The sequence below is a fragment of the Panthera onca genome, chromosome C1, assembly GCF_046562875.1.
Source record: "Panthera onca isolate mPanOnc1 chromosome C1, mPanOnc1 haplotype 2, whole genome shotgun sequence".
In the NCBI taxonomy this organism is placed as follows: Eukaryota; Metazoa; Chordata; class Mammalia; order Carnivora; family Felidae; genus Panthera; species Panthera onca.
This window is the reverse complement of record NC_138346.1, coordinates 120,663,612-120,678,633: the sequence shown is the minus strand read 5'-3', so window position 1 is coordinate 120,678,633 and position 15,022 is coordinate 120,663,612. Positions and strand designations below refer to the sequence as shown.

The 15,022-nt window shown below is 38.0% G+C and overlaps 1 protein-coding gene across 4 annotated transcripts in view; it reads right to left on the bottom strand.

Annotated features, from left to right (window-relative positions):
* The window catches only part of SPAG17 (sperm associated antigen 17), a 239,057-nt gene that overhangs the window by 125,469 nt on the left and 98,566 nt on the right, over positions 1-15,022 (bottom strand). For all 4 annotated transcript variants that reach the window (XM_060626305.3, XM_060626304.3, XM_060626306.3 and 1 more), the window contains exons 14-17: positions 11,749-11,976; positions 11,438-11,653; positions 4,556-4,617; positions 3,853-3,966 (exon numbers count right to left, since the gene is read on the bottom strand). In XM_060626305.3, the coding sequence (XP_060482288.3) occupies positions 3,853-3,966; positions 4,556-4,617; positions 11,438-11,653; positions 11,749-11,976 (620 nt within the window). The remainder of the gene's footprint in view (positions 1-3,852; positions 3,967-4,555; positions 4,618-11,437; positions 11,654-11,748; positions 11,977-15,022) is intronic.

Sequence of the window (15,022 nt, the reverse complement as noted above, 5' to 3'; positions counted from 1 at the left end):
CGACGATTCTGAGCAACTAGGCGTCTGCCCATCTCCCACCTCAGCGGACAAAGGGAGGATTATGACCTATAGAAATGACCCCGTGGATTCTAAGTAGAGGGATTCCAGACACTGCTAAGGGGAAGATGTGCTACAGAAAAAATGAGAATTGTTTAAAAGCATAAATTGATGTCCAAGAAATAGAAGGTGACCCACATGTATAATTCTACATTTAATAGTAGCCGTAGTTTACAAGTAGAAAGAAACAGATAAGATTACTTTTTAAAATATATTTTATTTGGGGCGCCTGCGTGGCTCAGTCAGTTAAGCATCCAACTCTTGGTCTTGGCTCAGGTCATGAGCCCTGTGTCAGGTTCTGCGCCGACAGTGGGGAGCCTGCTTAGGCTTCTGTCTCTTCCTCTCTCTGCCCCTCCCCCACTCACTCTCTGTCCATCTCTTTCTCTCAAAATAAATAAAAACCTAAACAAATATATATTTTATTTAACTCAATATGTCAAAAAATTATCATTTCAATATGTAATGAATATAAAAATTGTTAATGGGATATATCACCTTTTTCATATTAAGTTTGGTATATATACTTAAACCAAATATATAGTATACGTGTAGTAACATATATAATAATAAGTAATATATACTATATTATTTAAGTAATATATACTATAGTATATAAGTAATATGTACTATAGTATATAACTAATATATACTATAGTATATAAGTAATATATATATATACTATATACTACATATATAATACATAATAGTATAATAGTATAATATATATATTACCTATATAGTAAGTATTATAATACTATATACATATATATTAGAAGTAATGTATATACTATACATAAGTATATAAGTATTATTTATGTACTATAGTATATACTATAGCAAACATACAGAACGTCTCAATTTGGACAAAGTGCATTTCAGGTAGTCAGAAGCTACCTGTGAGTAGTGGTTACCATATTGAACAATGCATATCTAGAGACTGGATGGTAAGAAGTGTAACTGCCTTTCCCCCACCACTCAGCTTCCAAAACCCTGACAGGTAAGTATGTCTTTCAGTTAGGAGATTAGGGGTTTTCTCCCCTGGAGAATTTAAATGGCTTAAGGGTACAGACTAATATACCAACACTGATGGGTATCCCAAGGAAACTACCCAGCCAAGTCACCCAAAATGAAGTCCATTTATTGACAACTCCCTCCTTCCCTGACCTCATGTAGTACCTCCTATGATATTTTTAGTGTCTCATTATTAACATGAAGAAAAAGGCAAATATCACAAGGTATTACTCTCTGAAATGAAAAATAAAGACCAAAAAACAAAAGTAAAAATAAACTTGAGAGAAAAAGAAAAAAATTTGAGGAAAAAGACACAATCTAGGGATAAAACACTAAGACTTCAAAGGACTTTAATATCCTCAGAGAGATAAGATATGGTATCAGGTAAGACAAATAAGATGCTATATAAAAAAGTAATTTGTAATTATAAATAGAACTTTAGGAAATTAAAAATCATGATAACAGAAATAGAAGCCTCAGTAGAAAAACCAAATGAAAGCTGAGCCATATCTCCAGGAAAAAAAAAAAAGACAAGTATTGGAAATTAGGAAAGAAAAGGTAAGGAAATTGGAAGTTCAGTCCAGAAAGTTCAGCACCAGAATAACAGAAAGAAGAAACAAAAAAAAACAGTAGGGAGAAGGTTATCAAAGAAATGATTACAGAACATTTGTTTCCTAGAATATAAAGACAGGAGTCTCTGGATTGTTCTGGGCTTACCACTATGATACTTGGAAATAAAACCACACCAAGGCACATCAACAGGAAACCAACAACACTGGAGCAAACAGAAGATCTTAAAATCTCCCAGACAGAAGGAAAAAAACGGCTCAAACAACTAATCAGGAATCAGAATTTCCTTGTTGCTTTTCCTCAAGGACAACCCAAGAAGCTAGAAGACAATTGAGGAATGCCTTCAAAATGTTGAGGGAAAATGCTTTCTGACTGAGCATTTTATGTAAAGCCAAACTGTCACTCAAACGTAAGGGTAGAATTAAGAGGGTTGCACACATCCAATGCCCCCCCCCCCGATTTACCTGCCATGAATTTTAATTCAGAAAGCAATTAGAAGTGATAGTCCCCTACAAAAAGGGAGTAACTCAGGAAAGAAGATGACACGTGATTTAGGAACCCAGTGTCTGGTTGGAAAGAGAGGCCAAGGATGTGACCCAGATGATAAGAAAGGAAGCTCCCAGGGCCACAGCTGTGAAGTAGGCCTAGAGGGCAAGCGGGAGTTCAGAGCATATGGGAGAGAGGTGGCTTAGATGATAAAATTGATCGAGTGCCTGTGTGGTTTAATGTATTGAGAGGAGATTTCACTCTTTGGTGGAGAGTTTGGGGATGAGTAATATAAATGCATAGTAAACTACACAAAGGAAAAAACATGGGAAAACAAACACCAAGGAAAACAAAAATAGTATCAAGAAAGAAAATGTAATAGTTCAGCTATGAATAAAATTTATAAAAATGAAATAAACTAAATATTCAATATTGAGCTACACAAAAATGATGATATAGTTAACAGTGTTAGAGAATGGGAAGAAGGGAGTATATGAGTGAGTGTGTACGTGTGTGTGTGTGTGTATGTGTGTGTGTGTTCACATGCACATGCATACGCTTGATGGGGGTTGGCAGCTATTTCCTCAAGAGAGAATCAGTTGATGGTGATGCCCAACCAAAAGTAAAACTAAACAAAATATACTCATTATTAGAGGTAACTGAGTTAAGTAACACAAGAAACCTGTAAATGCCTTGAAGATTTTTACCTCTGAGAATTTGGGCATGGGGGTAGGAGGGAGTTGCTATTTTTCATAAGACTCTTTATAGAGCTTTCTGGGTTTAAAACTGTGTAGAGGTAGGGGCTCCTGGGTGGCACAGTTGGTTAAATGCCTGACTCTTGATCTCGGCTCAGTTCATGATCTCCGGTTCATGAGATCGAGCCCTGCAGCAGGCTCTTTGCTGACAGCGCAGAGCCTGCTTGGGATTCTCTCTCTCTCTCTCTCTCTCTCTCTCTCTGCCCCTTCCCACCCTTGCACGCATGAGCTCTCTCTCAAATAAATAAACATTTTTAAAAATGTGTGGATCTAAAACTTTGATGTCAGTAGTTAAAAAGATAAAAACAAAAGCAAGTACAGGTTTTTGCATAAAATGTATACACAGAAAATGTAGGGTTACTTGTTATTTTGCATGAGCACAAGTTCTGTGGCCAGATTTCTTGGGTTCATATCTTGCTTCTCTCACTTGCCAGCCATGTGACCTTGGGCAAAAGTTACTCTTGGTCAAGATGTCTCAATTTTCTATTATTTACATAGGTTTCTACTTCAAAGGACTGTTGCAAGGATTAAATGAACAAATAATACTTACTAATCATTGCTAGCAAAATGGTAAGTGCTCAATAAACACTAGCTATCACAGGTTCTATTGACCTGTAAACTGCATCAGAAAATACTTTGAAATGTAGTGAAAACTTCGTAGAACTGATAGGCAATATGGGAAAAATAAGATTGCTTTCCCATAATGCCTTACTTTTGTTCTTAGAAAATATGTGCAGCAGTCATGTCTATTTCCTTTCTTCTTCAAGATTTTATAAAAACATCCCTTTGGGTGGAGATTCCCTGGGCGTGCATAGCTCGATCTGGGAATACATTCATTTTAAAGCTGAAGTAAATGGGAATATTGATCAGAAGTAGATCTGAGAGAGTGACCTAGAAGCAAACTATTCTAAATCATACCATGACTCCCCAGACCTGTCCAACCGTCTCCTGGAGACTCACGGTCCATTAATACCTGAAGCAGAACTTTCGGTTTAAAATCTTCAGTGTAACTCCAGTCCATTAAACTGCGTTGTTGCGTTTTCTTTATGTCCTCCAGGTCTGCTTCCACAGTCATCTTCTTGGGTTTCTAAAAAACCATAGGAGTACAATTTCAGCTTTAATTTGTTCAAGTCCAAATGGAGCCCTCTTGGACTCCATCGACTAACCAGCATGCACTCCATTTTAATTGGGGAAATCTGCATATGTATAAATCCATATGGCAACATTTTAGGAGAGCTGCTGCCAGAAAGAGTATGCCTTTGAGTTTTTTTTTTTTTTATGGGCAACATAATCTAAATATTTTTATTGTTAGGTTATACTCTTCTGAGTCCTGTTAGCAATTATAGGCAGGTTTTCTGAACTCACTTCAAGACAGCATTAGTTCTACATGGCTGTATGGTCAGCAGGTGTTTGTGAGGTTGCCAAGCCACACTGTCTAGAGAGGAGCATGGAGCTTGGAAGTTTTGCTTAAGCCGCTAGTGAAATTAACTCCTTTCTCTCCAGTTGGAGCTGGTCTGAGGATGTCCGAGTAATCCCCTTCCTTATCCTGCTAAGCATCTCCTTTGTGTGTGTGTGTGTGTGTGTGTGTGTGTGTGTGTGTGTGTTTCTTACTCTGGGTCACAGTTTTCTCAGATCATCTTACTTGTATCTACACTTATAGGAAAACAATTCCTTACCTTTTCAAGAGGATCAGCCTTTGTGACTGCTTCATCTTTGATCTCATTGTTCGTGGTCTGTTCTGTAAATCAAAGACACCAACATCCAGTTGTGTTTGGGCTTTGTTCTTGCCTTTGTCAGTGCTGTGCCTTTTTGTTGCCCATATGATCTATGTTTCTGTGCTGAAAAGGTAATTCCTGAAAGGCATGTTTCATGCCTCCAAAAAGGTGTTTGTGTCAATAATTCTAAATCAGTGTCTACCTAGAAAAGTTATACTAAACCCTTGGAAAAGAACCCAGCTTCCTCTATGATACATTCCTAAATCATATCAGATAATTATGCCTTCAGGCTATCTCCCTCACTTCTAAAAATGTACCTTTACCTTTATGAGTTGCAAATATTCGCTGATTAAACTACAGCTCTTGTGATTCTGAATCTCTCATATAGAAATGGATAAGCTATATAGCACATTCCCAGTTTGACCAAAGAAGTGGAGTGGGTGATGAATCTTGGGGTAATGTATTTGCGATGCCGCTGAATAACTGAGCCAACATGGCTTTTTACCAACCTTAGAACAACAGCAAATTAATCCCTGCATAGTCATATATAAAATGGTCCCACCTTCACTCTCCAAACACATCCCTTCCACTCGCATTTTGCTCCTTCCTCTCCAGGCTCTCCAGCTTGCTGGCTGTGTCTTAAAGTTTTCACACTTGCCTTTCATTCTGTCTTGCTTTGCTTTTAGATAATCACTTGGTTCAAACCCTTATTTCATTCATATTGTTACTCCCATGTCATCTCTTCCAGGGCTTTTCTGCCTTTCACCCTGTTGTATTTTTAATCATGGCATTTACTAGCATCTGATAATATTTACTTGTGTCTATCTCTCCATCTTGGATGTGAATTCCTGGAGAATAAGAACTTGCTCTTATTTTCTGTAACTGTACCCCGAGTGCCCAGCACATGGTGGGACTTCAGTACAGTTCGTTTTGATTGAATGAGGAAAATCTATATCATATACTAAAACTGGAAATGTATCTAAAGCCATACAGAGAGAGAAGAACTGTGGAAGAAACCCAAAACAAAAGCTTATTTTAGGGTAAGCATACGACTCAGCTTCATTCTGTGGCAAAGAGAACTGTATCTACACCTCTAGCGGGAGTAGTTAATCATGTCTACCAAGGATAGACCAATGTTTTTCTTTCTTTTAGGAGCATAGCTACTTACATTTTTGCTACTAGTTTCATCTTGCCTTGGGCTGGTGAAGGTGATGGCATGAGTGTCCCATTTTGATTTAGGGGACAACTATGAAGTCAATTCAGTTCAGTATTTATATAAATACATCTACTCAAGAGAAAACTCGGGCCAACTATAACTCTAAATAGACCATGATGTCCCTTGTGTCCCTAAAGCAATTGATATGAAATCTGTGGAATAAAAATTATTCTATTCTGTGGTCTGCCAGATTTCCGGGAGATTTGATATTCCCTCCTGTGTCTAAGGATCCAGCGGAAAAAGTCTCCAGTTTAGAAAATATGTTTTAAAAAATTGTGCATCAGTTATTTTGTCAAAGGAAAGAACATTCTAAAACCAGTCTGAACTCTTTATTTAATCGTAGAGTAAAAATCACTTTTTCCTTTCTTTCTGATTCTGCCTTCAACCCCATAATCCTTTGACAGTGTGATTCAGTAGCTTTTGACACATCTGGAAATGGATGCTTTCTCATCCCTTTGAAAAACAGCTTTCCTAATCTGTTTTACTTTAGAGATAACAAGATCCCTCTGCAAAGCAGTTACTTTATTAAAAAAACACCCAACAAGCATAGAGGGCACATCTAAACCCATAGCCTCACGGTTATCAACTCTCAGGTTTTTCATAAATATCCAATAGGCCCTGTCAAGTTCAAAAACAGTCTCAGATGGAAATCCAGTGTTTGGTTAAGAAAAGCACAAATATTCAGTCCTTCACATCCAGCAACAGGTTTTTATATGTATTTGATGCTAAGATGGTTTTGCAGGAAATACGTGAACAATTTCTGCTTTGTTTCAAACGATTTCAAGTGGCTGCTTTAGAAGTACGATTCAGAGTCGGGGGGCACGCAAGACCAACAACAAGTTCCCTTAGACACAGCAGCCATCATGGGGCACCAAAGTTCAGCCACCCTCCCCTGTCTAACTGTAACAGTTCCTTGATGGGGGTCAATACACACCCTATAGGATCCTTTACAGGTTGTGGGGGTTCAGCTCTCAAGGATTGCTCCGTCTCTAGGACACACTATCCATTATAGCATTTTTAGCCCCGAAGATTTAGAGTTGCTCAAATCATCTACTTTCCACCAGGATTTGGAACGCTAATTTACATGGTCTGACCACCAGGTGGCAAAAGTTGCCTGAAGAAAACTATACACCAGTTGCTCTTCTAAAGAAAAGAACAAAACACAAAGGAAAAAACCTCAGGCCTTATATCTCTCCTGGCTTATTCTGGATCCATATTAACACAAAGTGACTTCTTTGTCATACATTTACATTCCCACAGGATGCACTAATGCCATAACATCCCAGATTAACTTATTTGGCTTAATTATTTTTGTGAGCTAGGCTAATACGTAAGGGCACTTAGAACAGAGAAATAGGAAATCAAGTAAGTATTTGGGAAGTAAGACCCAACGGTAATAAAATTGAGTTAAGTATCAGCATAAAGAAGAGACCATGAGTGTGGCTAAGCCCATAGACAAGAAATTTCTGGAACTGAGGAAGCCATAAGACACAGCACTGGTTTGGAGTTAGCTCTCTGTTGGAATCCTGAGTTCCTACTTGTATGTAGTTGAATAAGTTACTTAATCCCTCTGGTCTTCAACTCCTTGTCTTTAGAATTGGGATAATAGTATCTTACTCATAGACTTGAAGTTTATATTGAATACTAGTTAATATATGTAAAATGTCTTAGCATAGTGCTTGGAATATAGCAGGGCATTACTAAATAAATGTTATATCCTTCTCTCCTCTGTCCCCCTCACCCTCACTTATCTGCTCTACTAATCAGCAATCAGATTTTCCCTAATTCTACTCTATCAATGACTTCCTCTTTTACCCTCATCTAAGTAAATGAAAATGGCAAGATGACTATTCGGTCAATATTGACTTGGGGCTCCTGGCGGGTCAGTCAGTTAATTGTCCAGCTCTTGATTTCTGCTCAGGTCATGATCTCATGGTTTGTGAGATGAGCCCCATGTTGGGCTCTGTGCTGACAGCATAGAGCCTGCTTGGGATTCTCTCTCTCCCTCCCTCTTTGCCTCTTTCCTGCTTGCGATCTCTCTCTCTTTCTCACAAAATAAATAAATGTTAAAAAAAATACTGACTTCACATCTGTTCTCTTATGGCACTGATGACTTACTTTTGTTTAATGCTTTTTAAAATTATGAATTATAACACATACAGAGAAGTACATAGAACAGAAATGCTTAGTATCATGAATCATGATACAGTCCCAGCACTGCAGACATTTTATGTGTGTCCTTTTATAACCATGACCTCCTTGTTAAACTATCATATTAATCCTGATTTTTTTGTGTGGATCATTTTGAGTTTTCTACATACACAATATTTACAAATAGTAATAGTTTTGTTTCTTCCTTTTCAAATCTTACATTTTCATCTCTTTTTTTACCTTACTGAGTTGGCTAGCATCTCCAATGTAATACTGAATACAAGTGTTTATAGTATACACCTTCCTGGTGTCAAGGGAAATCTTTCAACATTTTATCTTGATATATAATGTTTGTTGTAGCAATTTAAGAATACAAGGTATTCTTACAAGGTAGAAAATTTTTCCTTCTATTGCTAGTTTACTAAGTTTTTTTTATGAATTTCTAGAGTTTTAAGTGCTTTTTCTGCATCGATTGAGAATGATTATATAATTTTTCTCATTAGTGTGTTAATTGATAAATTATTTTGATTTTTACAATGTATGTTTTTTCTCTATTCCTGTTATAAAAACAACTTGCTTGTGATGTATTAGTATCATTTTGTATATTGCTAGATCAGCTTACGTATGTTTTATTCAGGATTTTTGCATCTACGTTCATGAATCTGTTTGATGTATAATTTTCTTTTGTAGTACTATTGTTGACAGTTTGATTTTAAGGCTTATGCTAGCTTCCTAAAATGAGAAGGGAAGGATACACTGTTTTTATTTCTGGGAATAATTTTTCAGGTCAAAATTGTTTCTTTTTTGAGTGGTATCACTAGTAAATAAGAATATTTGCATTGGGTGTGTCCTTTTGGGGAGGATTTTTATATTTTTATTTATTTATTTTATCTATTTATTTTTATTTGAGAGAGATAAAGAGAGCACAAACTGGGGGGGGGGGGGAGGGGCAGAGAGAGAGAGAAAATCTTAAGTAGGTTCCATGCTCAGCATGAAGCCCAATGTGGGGTCCAAACCCATGACCCTGGGATAATGACCTGAGCTGAAATCAAGAGTTGGACACTCAACTGACTAAGCCACCCAGGCACCCTGGAGGATTTTTAATTATTGATTTAATTTATTTAAACAATTACAACACTATTTCTTCTTGAGTCACTGTTGGTAAGATATACTTTTCTAGTCATTTGCTCATTTCATTCTTATGTTTAGTGGAATAAAGTTGCTCATATCCTCTTATTATCTTTTACATTTCTGTAGGATTAGAAAAAAGTCTGTTTCTTTATTCCTATTGATTTTTATTCCTGTTATTATTATTTATGCTTACTTTCTACGTGATCAGCCTTTTCTAAAAAAATAATTTATCAATTTTAAAAGTCTTTTCAAAGAACCACACTGTTATATTATTTGTTCTTCCTTGTTACATCTATATTTTATATCTTAATAATTTACTCATTTTATTTTCTTCCTTTTACTTTATTTGGATTTATTTTGTTCATCTTTATCTAACAACTTGAGGCTGATGTTTGGCTAATTAATTTTTAGCTTTCTTTTTAAAAATGTATTCATTTAAAGCTGTGAACTTCTCTCTGAGTATCCCTTGCTTTAGCTGCATTATAGAAATCTTAATATTCAGTATTTCCATTACTATTCAACTTGAAATATTTCTTAATTTCTATTGTGACTTTTTCACTGAGTGAGTTGTTTTGCAGAAGTATATTTCTTAACTTGGAAATTTTAGGTATTTTCCCATTATTTTTTTTTTGTAACTAATGTCCACCATAATTTCACTGTGGTATGAGAATATACTCTGTAGTTTTGATCCTGTGAAAATTTGCTGATACTTGTTCTATGGCCCAGCATACAGTTAATATTTTTAAGATAAGCATACCTGTGACCTTTAAGAAGCTATAGTATTATGGAAACTTAATACAGACATATGAATAATTGTAATAAGTAGTAGGAAATGATCATTAATGCTATAAAGGGAGCACAGATTAACTGTGACCACAGGAATGCTAAGGGAGCCATTTCTAGCTGGACACATCTAACAAGGCTTCATGGCGGTGCCACTGAAACCTAATTGTAATAAAAAAGAAAGCTCTAGGCGAAGGGTATTGTGGAGGAAAGACACAGATTGAAAACAGCAGGCTGTGTAGAGGAAATAGAGCCTAATTCTGTTTGGCCAGAGCATGGGATAAGTAAGCAAAAGGGAAAAAGTGGAAAAGATTTTGGAAAAGTAATTTGGTATGACTGGAGACGCATGGTACAGCAGGCCAAAGAATTGGGTTCTATTAGTAGGGAGCCATTGAAGGTTGTAAGCAGGAAACTAACAGCTGTATTTTAAGTGATTAATCTGACAGCTATGTATAAGATAGCTCAGTAAATTTAGCCTAATAGTCTCCTATGCTTCTATACTTCCTAATATAACATTTATGATGCTATATTCTAATTTTTTTAATGTGTTTTTTTTTGTGTTTTGTTTTGTTTTGTTTTGAGAGAGAGAAAGACAGAGCATGAGCAGGGGAGAAGCAGAGACCAAGGGAGACACAGAATCTGAAGCAGGCTCCAGGCTCTGAGCTGTCAGCACAGAGCCTGATGTGGGGGTCGAACTCATGAACTGTGAGATCATGACCTGAACCCATGACCTGAGCCAAAGTCGGATGCTTAACTGACTGAGCCACCCAGGTGCCCCTATGATGCTATATTTTAGAATAAGAGTCATTACCTGAGCTATAAGGAGGAGAGAAAGGGAATCAGTGTTCTTCACTGAGCATTGATTTTGTACCAAGCTCTGTAGTAGGCAGTTCACTATCTTATTGCAGGTAGTTTTAAAATAATTTTTCATATAATCACAATAACCCTATGAAATACTAATGAGGAAAGTTTAATTACGTTCACCTCACTATATTTACTCAGGTAAGAGTGCACTAACAGGCTTTAGGATATTTTAAAAACAAGGGTTGAAATAACAAGGACTCACTCAGTAGCAAAGTTTAATTAACCAAATACCTTAGATGTTAAATAGTTTTTCAATTGAAACAGGGGGGCATTTAAATTTAGATAATGTTTCTTTTTTAAATTTTAAATTTATTTACTTAAATTCAAGTTCGTTAACATACAGTGTAGTATTGGTTTTCAGAAGTAAAATCCAATGATTCATCACTTATAGGTAACACCCAAGGCTCATCCCAACATGTGCCCTCCTTAGTGCCTATCACCCATTTAGCCCATCCCCCCACCCAATACCCCTCCAGCAACCGCCAGTTTGTTCTCTGTATTTAAGCGTCTCTTATGGTTTGCCCGCCTCTTTGTTTTAATCTTATTTTTCCTTCCCTTCACCTACATTCATCTGTTGTGTTTCTTAAATTCCACATATGAGTGATAATGTTTCTTGAATCATTTTTTGGATTAATACATTCTATAACAGTGTCTACACACACACACAGACACACACACACACACACACGATTACTCACCTGACAGCGCAGACTGGCGCTGAGTCCTCAAGCTGGTCTGCTCTGACAGCTCTATATTTTCATAGTCTAAGGGTTCCTTACTGTTTGGGTCAGACTGCTTCATTTTGTTAGAACCAGACCGACTAGGATCTGAAGGTTCTTTACTGACCTCATCCTCTTGCACCAACATTGACCAATTCTGATCCACAAATAAAATTCTGTCTTTGGCTTCAGTATCTAGTCAGTTTAAAGAGACTCCATTAGACACAATGCTAGAAAAATCAACAATCATAAAACGGAAGAATGCTTTTGGTTCCCTCCACGCACTGTACCTGTTTGGTGTTTGGCCTCTTGGGTATTCATTTTCATGATGTATTTCTGCCTTATCTGTTTAGCAAATCTGGCAGGGTTGTCCCACGGTATGTTGAACATCTCAGAATCTGTTCCATACATCATCTCAGAAGGCATTAGTATGCCTTCTTCATTAACCTCAGAGAGTTTCAGGCTCTCAAAAGTAAACATTTTGAAGGCTCGTTCTACTTCATTCCAGCTCAAGACTTCTGTAAGAAAGCAAGAACTATATGCTGCTAGGAATGCTCTTATTACCACATGGTACAGGGCTGACAGAGGGGCGCCCAGAGGGTCTGTCCACTGCAATGACAAGGCAGTCATATCATGATGGGTGTTGACCTGACTTTAAACATGGGCTCCACAGTTCTGCAACAAATGTCAATAGTGCCTAATAATAAGAAAGCTGCACAATCAAGGTATAATCTATCAGGATAATGTTCACAAACTGCTTCATAGCTTAATCAGTATTAGGTGTATTAGTATTAATTCACATGGATTCTCCAGGGTACCATATTGATTGAATATGTTTAAAACTTATGATTTGTAAGCAAAAGCACCTTTGCCACTGTTATAATTTGAAACAAACTACTCACTTGTGTCTAACATACACTGTTATATTCAGTAGGTTTTACTGACCCTTAGGGCTCAGAAAAGGCCTCTTTTCAGCCACTTGAACTGGTGGGTGAAAATAATAATTGCACTTCAAAGGTTATCAGCTTTCAATTGGCCCTATCCATTTGTGCTTTTTTAAAAATTTTTTTCCTTAATGTTTTTATTTATTTTTGAGACAGAAAGAGACAGAGCATGAGCAGGGAAGGGGCAGAGAGAGAGGTAGACACAGAACTGGAAGCAGGCTCCAGGCTCTGAGCCATCAGTACAGAGCCCGATGCAAGGCTTGAACTCACAGACTGTGAGATCATGACCTGAGCCGAGGTTGGACGCTCAACCGACTGAGCCACCCAGGCGCCCCTCCATTTGTGCTTTTATACTCTTACAGTATTTATTTCATCCATCCACTTACTCACTTGCTCACTCGTTTTGTTTTCTATGTATTAGGCTTTGTCATAGATGCCTCAGATTCAAAGAAAAGATTTGGTTCTTGCACTTTAGAAGTTCAAACTAGAGGGGTATGAGGTAGGTATTAGCAAATAATCATGGGATGCAATGAGGAAAAGTAAAATGATAGTGGCAGATCAATGATTCTGGGGTAACCTCCGCTTTTTCTCCAATAGAACTAAGGGCATGTGTTTTTGGAAAAATCATGAGGAAATTCAGAAGAGAAACAGGGAAGGGGGAAAAGTTACAGAACTAAGGAAGGTTTGCTCATTCATTCATTTTGCAAATATCTTTTGAGCACATATTAGTGGGCAAGGAATATAGTAAAAGCTGTGACCACAGCAGTAAACTAAGCAGTGAACTCCCGGTCTTATGGAGTATCCATTTTGGTGACTGGAAACAGAGTAAACAGAGAAGTGTATACCATATCAGAGATGATAAGAAGGATAAAGCCAGGTGAGGGGATAAAAAGTGACAGCAATTGGGGAGGGGCTTTATATATATATATATGGTAGAGAAGTGGGAGAGCAAGTTCTGTGAATATCTATCTGGGAGAAAAAGTGATAGATGCAGGAGAAAGAGTAAGTGCAAAGATCCTGAGGCAGTGGGGTGACCAACATGTTCAAGGAATCACAGTGAGGCCAACACAGATAGAATGGAGTGGAACAGTGAGAGCTTGACAGGTGATGAGCTCAAAATATGGATGGCAGAAGAGTCTAGATTGTACTTTGAGTGACACGGGTGGCCACTAGAGAATTTTGAGTTAAAGAGGCACATGGTCTGACTAACATTTTAGAAGGATGATTCCAGTTATTGCATGAAGCAAAGGCTAGGTAAAAAGGTGAAAGGCTGTAGACCAACTGGAAAACTATTGAAATAGCCCAAGCGAGAGGCGATGGTGGACTGGGCTAGCATCACTGAGGGATGCAGTGGGATTGGTTGTGGGGCATAAGAAAAAAAGAGGAATCAGAAATGACTTGCAAGGTTGTGGAAGAAAATAGTTGCCATTTACTGAAATAAAGAAGACTGTGAAGGGAGACATATTGGGGAGTCAAGAGTTCGGTTTTGGATCTGGTAAGTATGAAGTGCTGAAGGAGGGAAGAGAAGAGGAGAAGCAAGGGTTTGGGATGAAACCCATAAGTGGGATGTGTGTGAAGTTGCAATGGTTGCCACAGACGCAAGAATTCTACGCTGCCATGTAGGATGAGGTAGAGAGAGAATGGACTCATACCACAGGCAGAAGAGGAGGTGAGGTGTGGCAGCACACAGGCAAAGGACAGATGTTCTCAGGAACATCAGGAAGAGAGTGGTTATGTCAACAACGGTCTCCACATGCCCAGGCCAGCAGGCTATCCCCTGCTTTTCCATGAGGAGACGGCCTGACAGTATTGAAAAGATTTTGGTTTTTTTCTCTGTTATTAGGCTTACTTAAAAGTTAAAGAAGAAATCGAGATGAAAATATTTCATGATTTGCTTAAGGGGAGAAACTGAGGTGCTTTTGCTCTTCTCTGGGTCAAATGCTTTCTTGTCCAATAAAGGTGTCTATGCCATTTCATATTCCTTTTTCTTTTTTTTTTTTTAATATTTTTTAATGTTTATTTAGTTTTGAGAGAGACAGAGACAGAATGTGAGTGGGTTGGGGCAGAGGGAGAGGGAGACACAGAATCCGAAGCAGGCTCCAGGCTCCGAGCTGTCAGCACAGAGCCCGACGCGGGGTTCGAACTCACAAGCTGTGAGATCATGACCTGAGCAGAAGTCGGACACTCAACCGACTGAGCCATCCAGGAGCCCCTCATATTCCTTCTTATAAGTAGGAATCTATCTGCAGATTGCCTCAAGTGGAAATAAAGATTTTTAAGGAAATGATTGTATCTCAAATCTCAGTGAACTCTGCCATGAGAAGCTGATTTTAGATTCTCCAAATTACCTCCAAGAGCATAAAATGGCCCCTCCCCTTGCGAGAGGAGGTGAACCTGAATGGACACACTCTCAGCACCACACCGCCAGGGGGCTCCCTACTCAGTGCTTTAACCTCAGGTAGAGATCACCATGTCTTCTCCAATGATGCCAAGGAGGGGGACACAGGGTGGCCAGCGGGGAGAAGGAAGAAAGGAGCAGATTATTCTTGTCATGGAAACATGATGGAAAGAAAACCCAGTGTATCAAATTGAAGAATGTTATGCATCACAGCTATCACGC